The 12,646-nt window shown below is 42.7% G+C and overlaps 1 protein-coding gene across 1 annotated transcript in view; it reads right to left on the bottom strand.

Moving 5' to 3' along the window:
• LOC126170151 (nitric oxide synthase, salivary gland) overlaps positions 1 to 12,646 on the bottom strand; it is a 718,067-nt gene that overhangs the window by 247,825 nt on the left and 457,596 nt on the right. Inside the window, exon 5 of the mRNA XM_049920700.1 lies at positions 2,308 to 2,449. Coding sequence (XP_049776657.1) covers positions 2,308 to 2,449 — 142 coding nt within the window. The remainder of the gene's footprint in view (positions 1 to 2,307; positions 2,450 to 12,646) is intronic.

The following is a 12,646-nucleotide window of genomic DNA, read 5'->3' as shown; positions in this document are numbered from 1 at the left end:
CTGTACACCACAACAAAAATTGCGGATGCACTGCACTCCAAAGGGGTGAGATCATGTTCAGAGGAGTTACTAGCCAACGATGTCATTAGAGAAGGTTTGAAACGTCAGGGAGATGTCAACAGTATCAAAAATCGTGAAGAATGTCTTTCTGTTGCTCACCGAACTGCAAAATGTCGTTTTCCGCAGCGAAATGTATGGGAATCAACGTCCCAAGGGAGGGGGTGGTTTCATTGACGCCCTTTATACCACTTCCTGAACTCTTGTAGTGTCGATTCTGAGCGCCAGCGTGTCTCATAATAAAATAGCGTGATTTCAACGCTGAGATTCGCAGTTCTCACCTGCATCGGAGAGGCATCAAAAGAAGAGGTGAAATGTAAGACAACTTTCTCATCGTATGACACGTCGATGGCGGCGTTGTGCAGAATTTTGGGGAAATTCGGCGCCAAAGTGACATCATTAACACACTTTACACGTCATATGAGCTTCTGAGCTTCGGACTTTTTTAAGCATATATCGGCACTTTGCTGTTTGAAGCATCGCTGGACACGAGGATGATGTTGCAGGTCGCCACACTTTTGCACGATTATAGAGGAAGGTTGTAGCCACCTCTGAGTCATATTTCAAACTAATGCGTCGCAATGGGAGAGAGTTACCGGTTTTCGAAAAAGTGATCCTTTAGTTCCGTTGCGCAGTCGTTACGAATTTTTTTCACTCACTCGTCGGGTTTCAGAGGTTTCACTTGATGTGAGATAACCGACTGATATTAGTCTCTCACGGTTACTTCAGTTACGTGAATGTTTCCACAGAGTTTCAGGATTGTATTGTATTTACTTGTATATTTGTTCAGCATTTTCTGTTACATGTGAGTCTTGACTAGCGTTACCAACTTTTTTTAAAGACAGTTATCGCATTTCAAGAACAAGCAAATGAGAAAAAGTGCACTGCTAATTTTCAAAATTTCTCTATTTATTTATTTATATGCGAATGCTATACTCGTACTTCCAGTGTTAAATACCAAATTTTGGTTGGTCTTAAAAGTTTGAATGCTGGTGCAATGTCGCAAGTTTAAATAAATGAGGAGTTACATTTTAAATTTACAATCATTGGATCTCTGTTTATTTTTTCAGCAGATTTGCGCCCATCAACTATATTTCTCTTTCGGTAAATGCTGATCTGTGACCTGTACAGGAAGCATATGAAATATAATTTTTTTAAGTTGTGAGGTTCTTTCTGCCACTTGTCGCAAGTATATTTCTCCGAAAAACGTATCATTCATTAATTTTCTTGAATTTAATTAATGTAGTTGCAGACTATGAATGGTACTTGCAAATACTGTACTTCGCATTGAAGCTTTATCAAGGATCTTTTTTATCCGGTCGTATGTTTTATCCTATTCCTCGCAGAGGAGCGTGTCGACAATTTGATCCAGACAAAAAAGTCCAGTATCGAGTAAACGTAATATTCATAAATACGCACGGAAAAACGAACTGAAAGGTACTTAATGACACCAAATAAAAACAAAACATCAGCGTGACAATAACAGTGACGACAGGCGATATCAAAGTGCAGTCAACAGTAATGATTTAACAATACAAAAAGTATAGATTGTTTCCGCTCAGAACTGAATGTGCCGGGATTAGGTGAGTTCAAAACTATATCCGACTGAATCGACTGTTTTCATTCGGTTGTTCCCACACACTAATTTCACTCAGAAGAACGAATTAATAACTCAACCGAAACGTAAAATAACAACCGAATGAGTCAGTTCTTTTCACTAGGTTGTTCGTATCACTAGCTGGATTCGGTCTCGGAATCTAGCCTTTCGTGAGCAACACTCACCCCGATTAAGCTTCCCAGTTCCGATGCCGAGAAGTTGGAAATTTGTGGTAAGTTGCTATGGGACCAAACTGCTGAGGTCATCGGTCCCTAGGCTTACACACTACTTAATCTAACTTAAACTAACTTACGATAAGGACAAAACACACACACACACACACACACACACACACACACACACACACACACACATACACGCGCGCGCGCCCATGCGAGAGGGAGGACTCGAACCTCCGACAGGGTGGAGGGAGGTGGGGCGGGAACTGCGCGAACCGTGGCAAGGCATCGTAGACGGCGCGGCTACCCCGCGCGGCTCCTGATATCGATACAGAATTTTAATCTGTCAGCAAGTTACAAAATAGTAATCAGTACGCTACAGATTGGGAGATTCCATTATAAATCTGACTTAGTTAGAATCTACCAAAGGCAAGGAGATAAGCTTATCGACGTAACTGATGGGTCGCAACGTACCTCGGTAAACTCGACGTTGTTGGGATCTCCCGTGATGCTGCCGTCTGGGTTCTTGTAGCCGGCGTAGCTGATGAGTTGGGCGTTCCAGACTTTGTAGTCGTGCTTTCCGTCCGTGCGCTGCGGGAACACGGTGATGGCAGACCTGCAACACGAGTACCCACACGTCAATGTCTCAAGCTTCGTCACTGTGCTGATACTGCTATGGCTTTTATTAATTGTTGGTCTTATCGTAGCAAACGTATTTATGTACAAATTTTAGTACTGTTCCTACGGAAACCAAGAAACTAGAACTACCTCGTTATTAGCCGGTATGCCGATTATACGAGCATAATTGGTGGGTTTTTGAAAAAATAAAAACCAGATCTGTAGAATTCGTCTTCTTCCGTCGAATCCGACCAGATGTGGATCACGTAGAACAACTGCTCGGAACTGTTCTTTCGAATGAGGTCCTTCCTTCTTCTTTCCCAGTATTGTATCGTTCTCTCGACCTGTTGGCGTTGTTGTCCCTGAATTAAATTCTTCCAGGTTTCCTCTCTTTTTTCTTGAAAACACTTGCAGTTTTTTGTCTTAGTTCTGAATTTTTCTGCTTTAATGTTTTTTCTTCAGTTAATTTCGTTTCTTGTAAGACTTTTTGAGTACCTTTGAACCACTGATTTTTGTTCTTTTTGTTAGTGAAATACTGGAAGCTGCCTTTAGCTAATCTTTTGTACTCCATTCTTTCAAAAGTCCAAAGAAACTGATCCGCCTTTTCTATATAGTGTGATAGTTTGGAGAATTTTTTCAAATCAATTTTTGTCCATTTTTAATGTGTAGTTGCCACTGTTGTCTACGGTAGGCCCTACAATTTTTCAAAGCATTTTCTCTCTCTTTTCTCCATTTATTTCTATTTCTCCTACTTTAAATGTGGCAATGCACCCTGCAGCGTAGAGAGCATTTGGTTTTAAGTTTCATAGCATTTAATTTTCTCATTAATGAAAATCGTTCTTTTCATCATAGGTGTTGTTGGAAGTTAGTAGCCATCTCCATTTTATGGGACCGGGTGAGGTGGCACAAACTGGACTCGTATGGAGGGGGATAAAGGTCCAGATTCCAGTCGCACCATCCAGATTTAGGACTTACGCGATTTCCCTAAAACCCCCCAGGCAAATGCCGGGATGCCCTTTGAAAACAGCAGTGCCGATTTCTTTTCCTTTCGTAATCGGAGCGGGTCCTCCGTCTTTAACGACCGGGCTGTCGATTGGATCTTAAAGGCTAATCTTCTTTCCTTTTCCATTTTACGAGATCTGGCGTTGTTTGCTTTTTGTCAGTCAAACGGTTTAAACTATTTCTCCGAGATATTTGAATTTCTGAACTTTGTCATCTTTTACAGTATCTGTCTTCAACGACTTGGGGGGACTTAGACACCTGTTACGTTTTCTGTTTTTGATGTCGAGATTTGAAGGTCTTTTTTCTTTCCCAGTAGGTGTGTTTGGATGGTAGTTACTTCTGTATGAATGGCAGACTGGATGGTTATCCACAAAGGCCAGGCAGTTGATTTTCACCGCTTTTGTTTCGTTCCTAGTTTTATTTGTTGATTTATTCAATTTTGTAGCGAAATCATGCAGTTCCCTGAATATGCTGTTGTAATAATTAGGCTGAATGTTTTCTTTTAGAAGAGAGCTGATGACCTCGCTGTTTAGCGCTCTAAAACACTTATTACCACTATCGTCATTTTCCTTTAGGATACACTATTCTCCATGTAATTCATGTTTTACCGCCGGAAGACGATGTGGGCCCAGAACCCAAATCCCACACTGAAAAGTGAATGAAAGATAGAAAAAAAAGTGTCGGAAAGTGAACTAAGACACCGCACGAGATACAGTGTGTTCTTCAATTTTCTAAAAATGTTTTCAGTCTGCGTAGAGTAATGTGTAAGTAATGCAGTGGGGTTCAAAATATGACACGTAACGTGCTTTTTAAGAACATAAAAAATTTGTGTATTTTGGTGTTTTGGATTATCAGCTTTTCTCCTTTATCTATGCAGTCTTCTCATTAACCTGGACAATCCTGAGTTTGTTGTATTTGTCCTGAAATTCGTCTTGAGTTAAAGGCTTATGGCTATAAACGCTCTGCAATGTTGATTAGAGACAATATGGTCTTATAGGCGAAGGAATAATATGTGGAAAAATAGAAAAGAAAATTCAGGTTCTGTCAGATAAGTATGTGTTTGGCTTTAGGAAAGGTGAAAGTACCGGATATGCAGCCCTGACGCAATTTGTTAACATAGAAAAAGCGTTCGATAATTTAAAATGCACTCAATGTAGTCTAAGAAAAATTGGTGTAAGCTATAGGGAAAAGGTAAAAAAGATAAGATTCGATGGTGACGTTGCAGAAGGAGAATTACAGGACCTCTTGAATGGATTCGTCTAATAAGTAAATAATAGAGATTGAGACTGAACCGAGGAAAGATGAAAGTAATAATCAGTAGCAGAAATGCGATTAACTTACAGTCAGAATTAGCCGTGAAGGAACTCAGCTACCTTGAAAGAAAAACAATACACGATCGACGATGCGAGGAGCACATAAAAAGCGTGATTGGACAGGCGAAGAGGGAATCCTTGGCCATAAGAAGTCAGCTAGTATCAAACATCGGCCTTAGTTGAGGGAGGAATTTCTGAAAATACAGGGCTATTACAAATGATTGAAGCGATTTCATAAATTCACTGTAGCTCCATTCATTGACATATGGTCACGACACACTACAGATACATAGAAAAAATCATAAAGTTTTGTTCGGCTGAAGCCGCACTTCAGGTTTCTGCCGCCAGAGCGCTCGAGAGCGCAGTGAGACAAAATGGCGACAGGAGCCGAGAAAGCGTATGTCGTGCTTGAAATGCACTCACATCAGTCAGTCATAACAGTGCAACGACACTTTAGGACGAAGTTCAACAAAGATCTACCAACTGCTAACTCCTTTCGGCGATGGTATGCGCAGTTTAAAGCTTCTGGATGCCTCTGTAAGGGGAAATCAACGGGTCGGCCTGCAGTGAGCGAAGAAACGGTTGAACGCGTGCGGGCAAGTTTCACGCGTAGCCGCTGAAGTCGACGAATAAAGCAAGCAGGGAGCTAAACGTACCACAGCCGACGGTTTGGAAATCTTACGGAAAAGGCTAAAGCAGAAGCATTTCTTAAACAGGAGATTGGAAAACCGATGGATCGGTCGTGGTGGAGATCACGATCAACAATTCATGTCATGGCCTCCACACTCTCCCGACTTAACCCCATGCGATTTCTTTCTGTGGGGTTATGTGAAAGATTCAGTGTTTAAACCTCCTCTACCAAGAAACGTGCCAGAACTGCGAGCTCGCATCAACGATGCTTTCGAACTCATTGATGGGGACATGCTGCGTTTTTGTATGTGTGTGCAAAGCATTGTGAAAATATCTCAAATAATAAAGTTATTGTAGAGCTGTGAAATCGCTTCAATCATTTGTAATAACCCTGTATACGTTTGGAGAACAGCATTGTTTAGAGATGATTCATGGACTATGGGAAAATCGTAAAAGAAGAGAATCGATGCGTTTGAGATGTGGTGCTACAGAAGGCTGTTGAAAATTAGGTGGTCTGATAAGACAAGAGAAGAGGAGGGTCTCTGCAAAATCGGTGAAGAAAGGAGCGTGTGGAAGAGAATAACAATAAGAAGAGGCAGAATGATAGCGCACGTCTTAAGAAATCAGGAAATAAGTTCTTGGACACCGTAAGGAACTGTAGAGGGTGGAAACTGTAGGGGAAGACAGAGACTGGAAAATATACAAGAAATAATAGAGGACATAGGGTGTAAGTGACACTCTGATACGAAAAGGTTGGTACAGGAGAGGAATTTGTGGTGGACCGCATCAAACTAGTCACAAGACTGATGGCAGAAAATGGTGAAGGCGGTGATACTGGGAGAAGATTTAGAAAAGGCTGTCCACATAAAAACGACGACGTAGTTTTAAGGCAAATAAAGCAAAAAGAATTTTTGAGACTATTGTACACAAAAAGCAATATTTTGGTCATATATTGAAAATTAATAATTTGTGAATAAATTTTACTGAAAACATCGGACGAAATGTGCAGATAAAGGTCGCAGACGAAAATGATACGCTATGAAAGAAACAAAAAAACCAAGATCATGAAAAACTGACAGAACAACAGTATGATCACACTTACAGGTCGCGACCATTAGAAGACCACAACTCTTTGATTATCAGTATTATTAATGATATTTTTAAGTTAGGTACTTAACAAGCTGCAGTTTGTTGCAATTTATGGTGTTACGTTTTTCAGGTCACATATACAGCATTTCATTACAAGGGTCGTCAGTCCACGATGTATAATTACCTTCATTTTGTTTCCACTACATTTCGATTATGTAGTCATTTTCAAATGTACGCATTAGTACAACCGAAGAGCTGTTTATATCAGAGTTACTTAAGTAATAATGGAAGGTCGGAGGCGAAGCCCAGGTAATAGTTTTATATCGACCACTACCTCAACTCCAAGAAGACTTAAGTTTTGTGTGAAATTCTTGCTCAAAAAGCAAGGCAATCCGTTCTTTTCTTTTGCGCAGTAGTTATCCTGTATACCATTTATAACAGTACCAAAGTAAAAGGTTTTTCAAATTATCGTGTGGCAAGTAGTAATCACGGCCTTGCCACAGTGGAAACACCGGTTCCCGTCAGATCAGATCACCGAAGCCAAGCGCCGTCGGGCGTGGCCGGCACTTGGATGGGTGACCATCCAGGCCGCCGTGCGCTGTTGCCATTTTTCGAGGTGCACTCAGCCTCGTGATACTGAGGAGCTACTCGACCGAATAGTAGCGGCTCCGGTCAAAGAAAACCTTCATAACGACTGGGAGAGCGGTGTGCTGACCACACGCCTTTCTTATCCGCATCCTCAGCTGAGGATGACACGGCGGTCGGATGGTCCCGATGCACCACCTGTGGCCTGAAGACAGAGTGCAAAAAAAGTAGTAATCAACTGAAGAAGAACCAGAATTCACAGCATTATCCCAACAGGGAACAACGATGGTAGATGATTGTCGCAGAGCGTGTGAAAAAAGGCCATCCACTATCCTCGTGGACAGTGTCGATCTCGTCTTGTACTAATACTTTACACAGAAAGCATAACTTATCGATACGACAATGAATCAGATATGGTTAAAAAGCTACTGTATTGTGAAATACAGGTAACACTTATATGGCACTCATGAGTATTAAGACTGGAAAATTGCGCAGGGGTCTCCTGTATATAAGAAGGATAAAAAAACGGACCCACAAAATTGCAGATCCACATCCTTAACGCAGTTTTTCTGTAGAATTTTAGAAGATATTCTGAGCTCGAATGCCGGCCGGAGTGGCCGTGCGGTTCTAGGCGCTACATTCCGGAACCGCGAGACCGCTACTGTCGCAGGTTTGAATCCTGCCTCGGGCATGGATGTGTGTGATGTCCTTAGGTTAGTTAGGTTTAAGTAGTTCTAAGTTCTAGGGGACTGATGACCTCAGAAGTTGAATCCCATAGTGCTCAGAGCCATTTGAACCCTTTTTTGAGTTCGAATATATCAAATTTCCCAGGGACCGAAAATCTTAAGTCCACAAATCACGACGGTCTTAGAAAGCATCATGTGAAACTCAGCTTGAACTTTTCTCACGTGATATACTGCGAACTATGGATGAAGGCCAAATTCTATACTTCTAGATTTCCGAAAAGTATTTGACATGGTACCCCACTGCAGATTGTTATCGAAGGTACGAGCATACAGAATAGGCTCCCAGATACGTGAGTGGCTCAGAGATTTCTTAAGTAATGGAATCAAATATGTTGCCCTCGTGGGTGAGTGTTCATCACATACAAGGTTATCGGCAGGAGTGCCCCAGAGAAGCGTTATAGGAGCGCTGTTGTTCTCTGTATACCTAAATGATCTGGCGGACTGTGTCGACAGGAATCTGCGGTTGTTTGCTGAGGATGCTGTGGTGTGCGATAAGGTGTCGAAGATGACTGTAGGACGACTTATACAAACTTTTAGTTGCTGTCGAATGGCAGCTAGCTCTAAATGTACGAGGGCTATACAGAAAGCAGGGAACGTTTTGGCATTAAAAAAAAACTAAGTACAAGAAATACATTTTATTATACAGGGTGTTACAAAAAGGTACGGCCATACTTTCAGGAAACATTTCTCACACACAAATAAAGAAAAGATGTTATGTGGACATGTGTCCGGAAACGCTTAATTTTCATGTCAGAGCTCATTTTAGTTTCATCAATATGTACTGTACTTCCTCGATTCAGCGCCAGTTGGCCCAATTGAAGGAAGGTAATGTTGACTTCGGTGCTTGTGTTGACATGCGACTCATTGCTCTACAGTACTAGCATCAAGCACATCAGTACGTAGCATCAGCAGGTTAGTGTTCATCACGAACGTGGTTTTGCAGTCAGTGCAATGTTTACAAATGCGGAGTTGGCAGTTGCCCATTTGATGTATGGATTAGCACGGGGCAATAGCCGTGGCGCGGTACGTTTGTATCGAGACAGATTTCCAGAACGAAGGTGTCCCGACGGGAAGACGCTCGAAGCAATTGACCGGCGTCTTAGGGAGCACGGAACATTCCAGCCTATGACTCGCGACTGGGGAAGACCTACAATGACGAGGACACTTGCAATGGACGAGGCAATTCTTCGTGCAGTTGACGATAACCCTAATGTCAGCGTCAGAGAAGTTGCTGCTGTACAAGGTAACGTTGACCACGTCACTGTATGGAGAGTGCTACGGGAGAACCAGTTGTTTCCGTACCATGTACAGCGTGTGCAGGCACTATCAGCAGCTGATTGGCCTCCACGGGTACACTTCCGCGAATGGTTCACCCAACAATGTGGCAATCCTCATTTCAGTGCAAATGTTCTCTTTACGGATGAGGCTTCATTCCAACGTGATCAAATTGTAAATTTTCACAATCAACATTTGTGGGCTGACGAGAATTCGCACGCAATTGTGCAATCAGATCATCAACACAGATTTTCTGTGAACGTTTGGGCAGGCATTGTTGGTGATGTCTTGATTGGGCCCCATGTTCTTCCACCTACGCTCAATGGAGCATGTTATCATGATTTCATACGGGATACTCTACCTGTGCTGCTAGAACATGTGCCTTTACAAGTACGACACAACATTGCTTTCATTTATGGGGGCATTTGTAAGCTCTTTGTCTACGCAATCCCGGTACCAAATGTAGAGACTCTTCGTGCTCGCATTGTGGACGGCTGTGATACAATACGCCATTCTCCAGGGCTGCATCAGCGCATCAGGGATTCCATGCGACAGAGGGTGGATGCATGTATCCTCGCTAACGGAGGACATTTTGAACATTTCCTGTAACAAAGTGTTTGAAGTCACGCTGGTACGTTCTGTTGCTGTATGTTTCCATTCCATGATTAATGTGATTTGAAGAGAAGTAATAAAATGAGCTCTAACATGGAAAGTAAGCGTTTCCGGACACATCTCCACATAACATATTTTCTTTCTTTGTGTGTGAGGAATGTTTCCTGAAAGTTTGGCCATACTTTTTTGTAACACCCTGTATACATCTGAAAGAGCAACTAACATACGTCTTTTCCACTTAGTCACCAAACACACTGAGGCACTTGCCATAGCGGTGGACAAACTTTGAAAGACCTTCGTTGTAAAATTCTGCCGCCTGAGACTTCAGCCAGTGAGTCACGCCCGCCTGGAGTTCCGCGTCGTCATCAAAGCGCTGCGTTGCAAGCCAGTTCCTCATCTTGGGAAACAAGTGGAACTCGCTTGGTGCAAGATCGGGGCTGTAGAGCCGATGAAGGAAAATTTCCCTTTTGAATGCATTAAGGAGTTGTTTTGTTCGGTTTGCCGTGTTAGTGTTTTCGACGTCAGCTTTCCTCGGCATTTTGAGCTGCTCTTCTAAGGCTGTGCAAAATTTGACAGTACCGGGCAGAATTTATGGTTGCTCCACGTTCGAGAAAATCAATAAGAAGCACACCTTACCTATCCCAAAACACTGTCGCCATCAACTTCCTTGCTGACAAGGTTTGCAAACATTTTCTTGGTTTTTGGGGGGTCCTTGTGTGCCCCCCCCCCTCCCCCCACCCCTCCATGGACTGTAATTTTGTCTCGCAATTGACGTGTTTCACCCAAGTCTCGTCACCAGTTACGATTCGATCCAGTAATGAATCACATGTTTGTGGTAGGCCTCCAGAAATGTCAACACTGCCCCATTCGCTGTTCTTTGTCGTGCTCTGTAAGGAGTTTGGGCACCCATCGTGCTCAAACTTTGTGGTAGCCTAGCTTTTGAGTGGCAGTTTCAAACAACAAAGTCCTTGAAACTTGTGCAAAAGAAAGCGAAAGCTCCGTTATTTTGAAGCGACGGTTTTCACGAATTGTTTCATCAACTTTAGCGACAAGATCGCCAGTCACAATGCTCGGGCGTCCACTAATCTCTTCATCAATCATTTCCGGGCGGAACTTTCACTCATTACGCTGTTTCCGTACACTTCGCACAGTTCACGATAAATTTCTATAGGTTTTAGGTTTTTTGCCATTAAAACCGTATCACAGACCGCACCTCACAACTGGCGGGATTTTGGATTGCAGCGCACATTTAAAATTCGAATATCGAAAAAACCAGACGCGCAGAGACATTCCCGCTGTCACTGATGGATGCCAACTGACCTGCCGAGCATGTACAAACCAAAATATACGCGATCGGCGCGCGCCTAGCGGCGTCAGACGGAAACGTTCCATACTTTATGTATAGCCCTCGTTAAAGAACTGAGTTAATGCTGGTGAGTAGGAAAAATAATCCCGTAATGTTCGGATACAGCACCAGTAGTGTTCCGGCGTAACGACAAGCGACGGCACGAAGATCAAGAACGATACAGCAGACAGGGCTGTGAGACGACGTCAGCCAATAGCACGCTGACTAGGACGTCACCAAGACAGGAACGGCATCTACACGAAGAGAACAAAAGCGACTCGCCGATTAGTCTGGGCCGCTCTAGAAGAACCGCACTGTAAGATGAACCCGTGACTTGTCAACAGTATCATTTACTTGCATGGAAATTACTCTGAAGGACAACGATTGCTTCCGGCCAATCTTTGTAAAGACGCCAAGTTAAGTATTGTCAATCTACTTTATTGTAATAAAAAGCATTAATGTGATTTGCTTGAACTGTTGTTTAGTTATCCGAGGAAGCAGCATCCTAAGCATCCTGGGCAGGGTACCACAAGTAATGGCATAGTCATGTCTACATCTACATCTACATGGATACTCTGCAAATCACATTTACGTGCCTGGCAGAGGGTTCATTGACCCACCTTCACAATTCTCTATGATTCCAATCTCGAAAGAATGAACACCTATATCTTTCCGTACGAGCTTTGATTTCCCTTATTTTATCGTGGTGATCGTTCCGCCCTATGTAGGTCGGTGTCAACAAAATATTTTCGCATTCGGAGGAGAAAGTTGGTGATTGCATTTTCGTGAGAAGATTTCGTCGCAACGAAAAACGCCTTTCTTTTAATGATTTCCAGCCCAAATCCTGTATAATTTCTGTGACACTCTCTCCCATATTTAGCGATAATACAAAACGTGCTGGTCTTCTTTGAACTTTTTCGATGTACTCCGTGAGTCCTATCTGGTTATGACCCCACACCGCCAGCAATATTCTAAAAGAGGACGGACAAGCGTAGTGTAGGTAGTCTCCTTAGTAGGACTGTTACATTTTCTAAGTGTCCTGCCAATAAAACGCAGCCTTTGGTCAGCCTTCCCCACAACATTTTCTGTGTGTTCTTTCCAATTTAAGTTGTTTGTAATTGTAAAAAAAGGCTCTGAGCACTATGCGACTTAACTTCTGAGGTCATCAGTCGCCTAGAACTTAGAACTAATTAAACCGAACTAACCTAAGGACATCACACACATCCATGCCCGAGACAGGATTCGAACCTGCGACCGTAGCGGTCTCTCGGTTCCAGACTGTAGCGCCTAGAACCGCACGGCCAATATGTAATTGTAATACCTAGGTATTTAGTTCAATTTGCGGCTTTTAGATTAGACTGATTTATCGTGTAACCGAAGTTTAACGAGTTCTTTTTAGCACTCATGTGGATGACCTCACACTTTTCGGCAATCAGGATCAACTGCCACTTTTCGCACCATTCAGATATTTTTTCTAAATCATTTTGCAGTTTGTTTTATTCTTCTAATGACTTTATATGTTGTTTAAATATCTGTGCGTAACGTTGCGGAGCGATTTGAAATGGAACGAGCATGTAAGGATTTTGGTAGGCAACGCG

The sequence above is a fragment of the Schistocerca cancellata genome, chromosome 1 (assembly GCF_023864275.1).
Source record: "Schistocerca cancellata isolate TAMUIC-IGC-003103 chromosome 1, iqSchCanc2.1, whole genome shotgun sequence".
Taxonomy (NCBI): domain Eukaryota; kingdom Metazoa; phylum Arthropoda; class Insecta; order Orthoptera; family Acrididae; genus Schistocerca; species Schistocerca cancellata.
This window is presented reverse-complemented; position numbering and strand designations above follow the sequence as displayed.